The 12634-nt window shown below is 38.7% G+C and overlaps 1 protein-coding gene across 1 annotated transcript in view; it reads right to left on the reverse strand.

Moving 5' to 3' along the window:
* CFAP210 (cilia and flagella associated protein 210) overlaps positions 1 to 12634 on the reverse strand; it is a 56978-nt gene that overhangs the window by 36913 nt on the left and 7431 nt on the right. The window contains exon 2 of the mRNA XM_028830820.2: positions 6555 to 6781. Coding sequence (XP_028686653.1) covers positions 6555 to 6781 — 227 coding nt within the window. The remainder of the gene's footprint in view (positions 1 to 6554; positions 6782 to 12634) is intronic.

Genomic DNA, 12634 nt, shown 5'->3' on the forward strand with positions numbered 1-12634 from the left:
TGTACAGGAAGGATGATGTTGGCATCTGCTCAGCTTCTGGAGAGGCCTCAGGAAACTTACAATCGTGGTGGAAGGCAAATGGGGAACAGGCATGTCATGGCCGGAGGAGAAACGAGAGTGGAGGAAGGAGGTGCTACACACTTTTAAACAACCAGATCTCACGAGAACACAGTCACTATTTCGAGGATAGTACCAATGGGGATGGTGCTAAACCATTCATGAGAAATCTGCCCCCATGATCCAATCACCTCCCACCAGGCCCCACCTCCAACATTGGGAATTACATTTCAATATGATATCTGAATGGGGACACACATCCAAACTATATCACCTTCCAACCCATCTGCAATCTCCTCTCATTCTAAGATAACTGCTATTAGTTTCTTTTGTTTACTTCCAACGTTCCTCTCTACAGTTACACAATAAATATATATCTTACTACTTTTGCTCCTTTAAAAAACCAATAGTTGTATATTTTATATGTTCTTCTATAACTCTGAGGCCTCCATTCCTCATGTCATATGAGGTCTTCCTTTTCCTTATTGGTTCTATTTCCTATGTCTTAAGAAAACTTTATTTACTTTGATATTCTGAAGATATTCTATTATTTATGTTAAAAGTTTTAGTGTTTTGCCTTTTAAATTTAGGTATTTAGTCTGGCTGAAGTCCATTTTTCTATATTCTGTACTATTAAGATGTAATTTAATCTCTTTCATATGCCAATTATCCCAGTATCAGTTGTTGAATTCCCATCTTTCCTTTCCTTTCCTATTTGCAATGATATTTTTGTCATATGTCAAGTTCCTATATATAACGTGGGTTTGTTTCTAAGTTCTCTCTTCTGACCTATTATTTTGTCAACCTCTGTGTCTATATCATAGTTTTTACTACTACGGGTTTAGTAGCAAGACAGTCTTGCTACTGGTAAGATGAATCATCATTTATTATTCATCTTTAATACCCATGGAGAGTTAAAGCAGTATATGTGCTACTTCTGTATTAAAAAAAAAAAAAAAAGGATATATCCCCATCCCCTATCCCTTTATGTACCAGGGACCTTTTTCAAATCAGGTTTTCTATATTATAATTTACATGTGCCCTTTTAGTGTAGAGTTTACAAATGCATACGGTCACTTACAAATAGTTCCATCCTCCCAAAGAATCCCATCATGTCTCATTATAGTCAACCACTTCCTCTACCTGTAGGCCCTTGCAACCACTGATCTGTTTTCTTTCCCTATAGTTTTGCCTTTTTCAGAATGTCGTATGTTACATATATTAGTCATCATATAATTCTTCCCTTTTTGAGAAAAAAAAAAGAGAATTAATAAATTATGACCATCATTTCTAAAGCAAGGTACTATAAGTTTTCTATGTCCTTTCCCAAAGATAAATAATGTATACTGCAACAAAGTAAGGAAACATGCAACGTTAAAAAGAAAAAATCAGTGAGAACTCTCTAGACTGAGTTTATGCCTATCTGTAGTTTTAATAATTCTATCATAAAACAAACATAACCCTGCCACTCAGTGCCTCAAACAATGGAGGAAAGTAGGGTGGAGGAAGGGATTACCTTTTCCCAGCATTTCTCACCAGGCAAGATAATAAAAGGAGTCAGGGGACACCTCCCCATTTCTTTTTTTTTTTTTTTTTTGAGATGGAGTCTCGCTCTGTCGCCCAAACTGGAGTGCAGTAGCCGGATCTCAGCTCACTGCAAGCTCCGCCTTTCAGGTTCACGCCATTCTCCTGCCTCAGCCTCCCGAGTAGCTGGGACTACAGGCGCCCGCCAACTCGCCCGGCTAGTTTTTTGTATTTTTTAGTAGAGACGGGGTTTCACCGGGTTAGCCAGGATGGTCTCGATCTCCTGACCTTGTGATCCGCCCGTCTCAGCCTCCCAAAGTGCTGGGATTACAGGCTTGAGCCACCGCGCCCGGCCGACACCTCCCCATTTCAAAGAAGTTTCCCATTCATGCATATGGAACTAAACTGGGCTACTGTAACCCTCAGGTAGAGGGAGGCTAGCAGATGCACGGGGCAGGGCACAGCAAAAGCACTATGCAGTTCCAGAGAGAGGAAGAGGCAGGCAGATAGACAAATCAGAGGCAAATGATGAGAAGCTGCCTTGGTTCTTCACAGTTTCCAGTACTCTGGCTTTCTGTGCAATCCTGCGTCATAACAGTAAACAGTACGACTCTGATAATCAAACTAGATAAAGATATTTCGAGAAAATTATGGACCAATATCCCTCATGAACACAGATACAAAAATTAATAACATTTTAGCAAATTAAATCCATCAAAAGGATAATACATTATGACCAATGGGGTTTTATCCTAGTAATGAAAGCTTGGTTGAATATTTAAAAATCAATCAATGTAATTCACAATTTTAACAGACTAGAAAATAAGAACCTCATGATAATCTCAATAGACATCAAAAAAGTACTTTAAAAAGTCTAACATCCATTTCTGATTTTAAAAGAACCAAAACACTCAACAATTTCGATACGGAAGGCAACTTCAACTTGATTAGGGACATCTACAAAAACCATACACTTAGCATCACAGTTAAAGGTGGAAGAACGAGTACTTTTCCCCCAAAGTCAGGAATAAGAATATCTACCTTCACTACATTTATTCAATATTATATTGGAGCTTCTAGCCAGTGCGGTAAGTCAAGAAAAAGAAATAGGCATTCAGATTGGGAAAAAAAAAGAATTAAAACTGTCTTTATTCTCTGACGCCATGATTGTCTATGTAGGAAATCTGATGGAATCTACCAAGAAGGGACTAGAACTAATAAGTGAGATTAGCCATGTTGCAGGATACCAGATCAATACAGGAAACATTTACTGTATTTCTAAAGCTAACAACAGCAGATTGAAACTTTTAAAAACACCATTTACCGTAATATTAAAAATACAAAATATTTAGGGATAAATCCAACAAAAGATGTATAAAACCTATATACTGAACACTATAAAACACTGCTGACAGAAACTAAGACTTAGGCTGGGCGCGGTGGCTCACGCCTGTAATCCCAGTACTTTGGGAGACCGAGGTTGGTGGATCACCTGAGGTTGGGAGTTTGAGACCAGCCTGACCAACATGAAGAAACCCCGTCTTTACTAAAAATACAAAATTAGATAGGCATTGTGGCACATGCCTGTAATCTCAGCTACTCAGGAGGCTGAGCCAGAAGAATTGCTTGAACCCCGGAGGCGGAGGTTGCAGTGAGCAGAGACCTCGCCATTACACTGCAGCGTGGGCAACAAGAGCAAAACTCCATCTCAAAAAAAAAAAAAAAAAGAAAAAAGAAATTAAGCCTTAAACAAATAGAGTATGTTCATGGTTCAGAAGATTCAATATTGTCAAAATATAATTATCTCCAAATTGATCTAGAGATTCAACACTATCCCAATCAAAATTCCAGCTGGCTTTTTTACATGAATTGACAAGCAGATTCTAAAATTCATAACAGCCAGGCACTTGGGGAGGCTGAGGCTGGCAGATCACTTGAGGTCAGGAGTTCGAGACCATCCCGGCCAACATGGTGAAACCCCGTCTCTATTAAAAATACAAAAATTAGTCGGGCATGATGGTGCGGGCCTGTAGTCCCAGCTACTCAGGACGCTGAGGCAGGAGAATTGCTTGAATCCAGGAGGTGGAGGTTGCAGTGAGCCAAGATCGTGCCACTGCACTCCAGACTAGGTGACAGAGTGAGACTCCGTCTCAAAAAAAAATTTTTTTTTTTTTTTTTTTTTGAGACGGAGTCTCGCTCTGCCGCCCAGGTTGGAGTACAGTGGCCGGATCTCAGCTCACTGCAAGCTCCGCCTCCCAGGTTTACGCCATTCTCCTGCCTCAGTCTCCCGAGTAGCTGGGACTACAGGCGCCCGCCACCTCGCCCGGCTAGTTTTTTGTATTTTTAGTAGAGACGAGGTTTCACCGTGTTAACCAGGATGGTCTCGATCTCCTGACCTAATGATTCGCCCGTCTCGGCCTCCCAAAGTGCTGGGATTACAGGCTTGAGCCACCGCGCCCGGCCCAAAAAAATTTTTTAAAAATAAAAAATTAAAATTAAAAAAATCATAACGATGTACAAAGGACCTAGAATAGCCAAAACAGCTTTGAAAAGGAACTGATTTCAAGACCTGTTATTAAATCTGCAGTTATCAAGACAGTGTATTATTGGAGTAAACACAGATAAATAGAGCAATAAAACAGAATAGATAGTGCAGAAATGTCGCCTGAATATATATACGCAAGTGGATTTTCAAGAAAAGTGCAAAGGCAATGTAGTGGATAAAGAATAGTATTTTCAATAAATTATGCAAGAACAATTGGATCTTCATACACAAAAACAAAAAAAAATCAATATCTCACTGCATATAAACATATATTTAAAATGGTTCATAGACCTATACAGGAAACCAAAAAATATATATTTCTTTCCGACTTTTATTTTAGGTTCAAGGGTTACATGTGCAGTTTTGTTACATAGGTAAATTGCATGTCATGAGGATTTGGTGTGCAGATAATTTTGTCACCTAGGTAATCAGCATAATATCCAATCGTCATCTTCCTCCCACCCTCCTCCATCCTTAAGCAGGTGCCAGTGTCGACTGGGTGCAGTGGCTCACGCATGTAATCCCAGCACTTTGGAAGGTCAATCCTGATCATGAGGTCAGGAGATCAAGACCATCCTGGCTAACATGGTGAAAACCTATCTCTACTAAAAAAAAACACAAAAAATTAACAGGGTGTTGTGGCAGGTACCTGAAGTCCCACATACTCGGGAGGCTGAGGCAGGAGAATGGCGTGAACCTGGGAGGCGGAGCTTGCAGTGAGCAAAGATCACGCCACTGCACTCCAGCCTGGGCAACAGAGCAAGACTCCATCTCAAAACAAAACAAAACAAAAAAGGTGCCAGTGTCTACTGTTCTCTTCTTTGTGTCCATGTGTACTCAATATTTACCTCCCACTTATAAGTGAGAACATGAAGTATTTGGTGAAATCTAAAATTTTTAAACTTCTAAAAGAAAACATAGGAGAGGCCGGGCGCGGTGGCTCAAGCCTGTAATCCCAGCACTTTGGGAGGCCGAGACGGGCGGATCACAAGGTCAGGAGATCGAGACCATCCTGGCTAACATGGTGAAACCCCGTCTCTACTAAAAATACAAAAAACTAGCCGGGCGAGGTGGCGGGCGCCTGTAGTCCCAGCTACTCCGGAGGCTGAGGCAGGAGAATGGCGTGAACCCGGGAGGCGGAGCTTGCAGTGAGCTGAGACCCGGCCACTGCACTCCAGCCTGGGCGACAGAGCGAGACTCCGTCTCAAAAAAAAAAAAAAAAAAAAAAAAAAAAAAGAAAACATAGGAGAAAATCTTTGTGATATTAGATTAGGTAAATATTTCTTGGATAAGCCACTAAAATAATGATATATACAAGAAAAATTGATAAACCATACTTCACTAAAAGTAAAAACTTTTGCTTTTCAAAAGACACAGTAAGGAAATGAAAAGTCAAGATATAGAGTGGGAGAAAGTATTTTCAAGTCAAATACCTAATCATGAATTTGTATTTGGAATATAGTTTTAAAATTATCTAAGCTCAATAATAAAACTAATTTTTAAATGGGAAAAATATTTGAATGGATACATCACTAAAGAAGATATACTGGTAGAAAATAAGTTCAGGAAGAGACATTCAACATCATTTTTACTTAGAGAAATTCAAATTAAAACTATAATGAGATATTTCACACCTATTAAAATGTTTATAATTAAAAAGACCAACTATACCAAGTGTTGTTGAGAATGGAGAGGAAATAGAACTCTCAAAGATTACTATTGGGAATGCAAAATTACAACTACTTTGGATAACAGTTTGGAATTTTCTTACAAAGTTAAATATACACTTATCATAAAAAACAGCTATTCTACATGAAGATATTTACTAAGAGAAATGGAAGTATATGTCCATACCTAGACTTATACACGAATGTTCATAGTAGCTTTGTTTGTAATAGCCAAAAAGGTAAAGAAACAGCTCAAATGTCAACATTTCATTGATGTCAACCATCAAAAACTAACCAAATAAACAAACTGTGGTATATCCATACAATGGAATACTATTCAGCAATAAAAATTAACAATTGATACCCACAACATGAATGAATCTCGAAGTAATTGTGTTGAATGAAATCTGTAATAGGAAGCAGATCAGTGGTTACCTAAGGATCCAGAAGAGGAGCAGGGAGGAAGGAGAGGGAATAAAACAGGTCATGAGGAAATTTTGAGGTGAAGGACATGTTCATTATCCTAACAGTAATGATGGTTTTGGGGGTTTATACATATGTCAAAATTATAGGATTGTACATTTCAAATATGTCCAATTCATTGTATATCACTTATAACTAAATAACACTGTTGAAAGTGTGTTTCGATGCATTTTTATGAAATTTTACATGTAAAAAAAATTATAAAAAGAAGCATAAGAGTACTAAGAAACAAGAGTAAGTCTTCAGTGCATGTGTACTCCTGGGTGGTTAATACTTACTGCATATGTATTAGTCCAGTGTTTTACCACCTCTTGAGATCGCAAATGCATTTCTTTCTTTGCCTTTCTTTCTGCACGGAGGCATGCTGCTTCTCTTGTCAACCTGTCAAGGCTATCTTGAATCCTTTTCCACTCATTGTGTGGAATTATGGTGACCTGCTGGAGATCTACTTTGCTAGGCAGAAGAGGTGGATAGAGAGCTTGATCTTCTTCAGAGTTTCTTATTTCTAATAAATTGTAAAAAAATGATTATTAAAGACTTACAGGAACAGTTTAAGTGATATTTGTCTCAGAAGTTCTAATAGTGGCATGATAACTGGAAATTATTTCAAATACTTAATTTACTCTTGTTATCCCAAGAACAGCTATGATTAAGCGAAAAAAAAAAAAATACAAGGCCTTGAAATCAGAAGGCATATATTTGACTACTTTAATCACTTCCTTACTGTGTAAACTTGGGCAAGTCATTTAACTTTTTGGAATCTCAGTACCCTCATCTTTAAAATAGAGATCTCCTAGTAATACCTATCCCAACAGCTTGTTATAAAAGCATTTTTCAAAGTTAACAAAGTGGCAGTTTATAAATGGATAACTTTGTGGGTGTTCATCTTTTGGGGTTGTAGGCATTATGACTGACTCTATTCAACCTCTTCCCACTGAGCAGCAGCAACATAATTTGGAGAACTCACTATAGTTCCAGGGTGGGCCGAATTGGTTTAAGAACACTTGTATCTCCATTGTCAATCACTATTTCTCTAAAAAGCAAAGAAACAGGACAAAAGGTTTACTTGCAACTTTTAGAAAAGTTCTTCCTTGTTCTTCTGGGAGAGACATCCAAAAGACTCTCAAGCTAAGTATGAATAAGGAAGAAAGACAGACAGATAACTAGCTACAACCACAAGAGAAACCAGCCTTGAATGAAGCTATTACTGCAAAGAAGCTGTTACTGCAAAGAAGAAACAACAGGAGAATCTGAGGCAATGATAATCTCATTATTCTGCTAATCAACTCAACCTGAAGCCTGGCATTCCTGTTATAAAGTGAAGAAAAGGTCCTTATTTTTGAAGATGATTGAGTTGGGTGTTCCATTATATGAATTCAAAGCATCTTAAATGACACAGTGGAACTCATAATAGATCTCCTTGGAAAAATGGTCCTACCCTTTTAATCAATCAAGTTTCTTAATTATTAACAGCCAAACTTACTCTAACTAGTTTAGGCAGAAAAGAAAAGGAATTAATTAAGGGGCATTAAGTAATGGACTCAATCTACTAGAGAGCCATAGTCATCCTTATAAGCTGTATATACAAAACATCATACAAACCACAACATGGGATTCCAGTGAGGGCCCATGGCAACTGGCTTTGTGTAGGCATCTCGACTTGCCCCATTTACAACTTGCCCCACTGGAAACCATATACTGGAATACTTGAATCTTCACCACTGTTGCCTCTGAAATTGGTACACTTTTGTTGCCATTTTCTACACACACACACACACACACACACACACACAAACTGTTTCAACATGCTGTTTGATTCCTTATATTACTCTCTTCAGAATATAAATCTGGCATATATAAAATTGATTGGATGAGTCTTTGTCCCATGCTTGCCCTCTAATTGTATCGGTAGCTCAAAAAGTGAATTTTGTCTTCTATCTTAAGGAGGTAGGGCATCAAAGGAAGGAAATTCACCAAAATAGGATAGGCATTTGAACAATGATGGGTGGCCATAGGCATAACAAAGGTAGGATAGCAGAGTGGGTAAGAGTGTGGATTCTGGAGTCAGACTACCTGAACTTTTTCTGAACACACCATATGTTAACTATATGAATCTAGATAAAATTATTTAACCCTTCTGAATCTGTTTCCTTAATTGCAAAATGGGGTCATTAACAGTCTCTGCTGGATGTAAAGAATTTAAGACTATCATCTGGTACATAATATGTTCTCAACAAATATTAGCTATTATTATTTTTACTATTAGTATGAGAAGAATGAAACAAGTAGAGAGAAAGGCAGAAGCAAGAAAATCACATAGTTCCAGAAAGAGAAAGATACTGAAAGAAAAGCCGTTAGGACCAATTAAAGTCTTCTTGGGGTTTAAATTAAGGCAGGTAGGGGTGAGAACTTGGTGACTACCTCTGTGGTTGTGAATTTACAACCACAGGCACTATCTTGCCTACCACATACCAAACCTCTGCATGCAGAATAAAACCAAACAAAGCTGACTTTATCATGACTCTTTAGTTGCAAATAATACTATCTTTAGTTGCAAAGAGTATCATCATGATTCTTTAGTTGCAAATGACTAATCTAATTCACAGTAGTTACAATAAAAAGGAGAATATTGTGTCTCCCATATCTGGGGATTGCGGTGTAACTTGATTCAGAACACTGTTCTACTTAAGAGTCATGACCAATACATTTTTACAGCCTTGTAACAAATGTCCTTTATTTTGCCTAAACCAGCTCAATTTGGCTTGTGTTACTTGCAACCAGAAGCTAACCAAACAATGGCCTCTAAGTTAAACCATCTGCCTTTTGATTAACAAATTGCTAGGCATGTTAATATCTTTGTCTGACCCAAGAGTCATTCTAAATTTAATTCACTAAAATTCTAAAGAGGGTCAATATAGTACATGGTCCATTCTGGCAGGAGCTGCTCCCCACAAAGTATACAGTGGTAAGTGGGCCTTGGCAGTGGTGGCAGGAGAGCAGGATGTCAGAAAGCTATGCAGTGCAAAGTGTGATCCTTCCTCTTTGACATCTCAAATCTTTAGTAGAGTAACTGTGTTCACAGGATATTTTATTCAAGTATATCTTTTGATGGACTCTGATACAGGAACAAACAAAGAGAACCACCACAAATGCAGGAATAGAGAAAAAAGAAAGCCCACAGAAAGCTTGGGAAAGGCTTTTTACTATCTCAGGCCACTGAAGTTGGGGCAAGTTCCCCATATCTTTGAAGATCAGGAGAGCCCTGGTTGAGATCAGAGCTATAGATGGTTTCATATATCCCCACTTTAATCCACTGGTTGATGTAAAATTTAGTTCTTAGAGGGCAATCTTACTTCCAAGATTTCTACCCCACAGTAGCTCTCATACAATGTCAGTAGAGGCTGTTAGAGAAGTCGAAGAAGGGCAGACCACAGTTGAATGAAGGGACATGAAAGACAGAGACAGATGGACAGAGAGAGAATATAAATAGGCAGACTCGCAAGCAGGAGAGAGGGGACAAAAGCAGTGGCAAGTTACCTAAAAGTGTCTAAAATCAGTCCACCTGCCTGCCATATTGACACATTTTCCATGGATTAGATCATCTTTTTATTGAGTTATAATACACATAAAAATCCACCACTGCAAACAGTAGCATTCGATGGTTTTTATTCTATTCTCAAAGCTGGGCAACTATCACTAATATCTAATTCAGAACATTTTCATCACTCCAGAAGGACACTCTATGCATTAGCAGTCCTCTCCTCCTCATAGGTCCTGGCAACACTAATCTACTTTCTGGCTCTATGAATTTGCCTATTCGAGACATTTCATGTGCATGGAATCATACAATATGTGGCCTTTTATATCTGGCCTCTTTTACTCAAATGTTTTCAAGTTTCATTCACATTGTAGAATGTATCCATACTTGATTCCTTTTTGTTGTTGTTGTTGTTGTAGAGATGAGTCTGTCTCCATTGCCCAGATTGGAGTGCGGTGGCACAATCTCGGCTCACTGCAACCTCCATCTCCCAGGCTCAAGCAATTCTCCTGCCAAGCCTCCCAGGTAGCTGGGACTACGGTCGTGCACCACCACACCCAACTAAATTTTTTTGTATTTTTAGTAGACATGGGGTTTCACCGTGTTGGCCAGGCTGGTCTCAAACTCATGGCATCAAGTGATCCACCTGCCTTGGCCTCCCAAAGTGCTGGGATTACAGGTGTGAGCCACCACGCCTGGCCCTAATTCCTTTTTATGGTGAGTAATATTCCATTCTATAGATGTAGCACATTTTGTTTATCCATTATCAGTTGATGGACATTAGGGGTGTTTCCACCTTTTGACTACTATGAATAATTCTGTTACGAACATTCACATGTTTTTGTGTGGATATATGTTTTTCATTATCTTTGGTTATGCTTAGGAACAGAATTATACCTCCATATTTAACATTTTGAGAAAGTGCCAGATTGTTTTTCAAAGTCACTATGCTATTTTACATTTCCACTAACAACATATGAAGGTTTCAATTTCTCTGCATCCTTCCCAAAATACTGTCCCTTTATTTTTTTCATTCATCCTAGTGGGTGGGAAGTAGTTTCTCACTGTGGTGTTGATTTGTATTTCTATAATGGGTAATGAAGTTGAGCATCATTTAATGTGCTTATCGGCTGTTTGGACATCTTGTTTGGAGAAATATAAGTTCAAATCATTTGTCCCTTTTTAAAAATGGGCTTTTTATTGTTGAGTTGTAAGAATTCTTTATAATCTGGATTATAGATTCTTAGCATATATATAATTTGCAAATATCTTCTCCCATTTGGTGGATGTATTTGCACTTTTTGATAGTGTTCTTTGGCCGGGCGCGGTGGCTCAAGCCTGTAATCCCAGCACTTTGGGAGGCCGAGATGGGCGGATCACGAGGTCAGGAGATCGAGACCATCCTGGTTAACACGGTGAAACCCCATCTCTACTAAAAAAAAATACAAAAAAACTAGCCAGGCGAGGTGGCGGGCGCCTGTAGTCCCAGCTACTCAGGAGGCTGAGGCAGGAGAATGGCGTAAACCCGGGAGGCGGAGCTTGCAGTGAGCTGAGATCCGGCCACTGCACTCCAGCCTGGGTGACAGAACGAGACTCCGTCTCAAAAAAAAAAAAAAAAAAAAAAAAAAGATAGTGTTCTTTGATGTATTCATACTGAAGTTTTTAATTTTGATGAAGGCCAAATCTATTTTTCTTGGGTTGATTGTGCTTTTGGTGTCACATCTAAGAAATTGTTGCCTAATCCAAGGTAATAAAGATGTATATATAAGTTTTCTTCTAATAGTTTTATAGTTCTAGCTTTTATATTTAGTTATATATTTCATTTCAAACTAATATTTGTATGTAGTGTGAGGTGTATATTAATTTGGGAGTCGAAATTCATTATTTTGTATATAGATACCCACTTATCCCGGCACCATTTGTTAAAAATTCTACTCTTTCCCCATTGCATTAACATTCTTGTCAAAACCCATTCAGTATAGATGTATGGGTTTATTTCATTATTTCTTTTTTGTTGTTGTTGTTGCCAAAAAAGACATGATGTTGCCATCTGTCTTAGTCCATTTTCTGTTGCTGTATCAGAATATCTGAAACTAGATAATTTGTAAAGCAAATGATTTTATTTCTTACAATTATAGAGGCTGAGAAGCGCAAGGTTGAGGGGCTGCATTTGTTGAGGGTTTTCTTGCTGGTGAAGTCTCTCTGCAGAGTCTGGAAGTAGTGCAGGGCATCATATGGCAAGGGGGCTGAGGATGCTAGCTGAGATCTCTCTTCCTCTTCTTACGAAGCCAAGAGTCCCACTTCCAGCATAAGCCATTAATCCATTCACAGCAAGACCCCGTTTCTACTCCATTCATGAGGGCAGATCCCTCATGACCCAATCACTTCTTAAAGGCTCCACCTCTCAATACTACCATTTTGGGAATTAATTTTCAACATGAGTTTTGAAGGGGACAAATATTCAAACCATATTAACAATACTAAATCTCCCAGTCCATTAACATGAGATGTGTATTAGTCTATTTTCATGCTGCTGATAAAGACATACCCAAGACTAGGGAGAAAAAAAGGTTTAGTTGGACTTACAGTTCCACATGGCTGGGGAGGCCTCAGAATCATGGTGAGAGGCAAAAGGCACTTCTTACATGGTGGCAGCAAGAGAAAATGAGGAAGAAGCAAAAGTGGAAACCCCTGATAATCCCATCAGATCTCATGAGATGTATTCACTATTATAAGAATGGCATGGTAAAGACCAGTCCCCGTGATTCAATTACCTCTCCCTGGGTCCCTCCCACAACATGTAGGAATTCTGGGAGATAC

This window comes from Macaca mulatta, chromosome 12 (assembly GCF_049350105.2).
Source record: "Macaca mulatta isolate MMU2019108-1 chromosome 12, T2T-MMU8v2.0, whole genome shotgun sequence".
NCBI lineage: Eukaryota > Metazoa > Chordata > Mammalia > Primates > Cercopithecidae > Macaca > Macaca mulatta.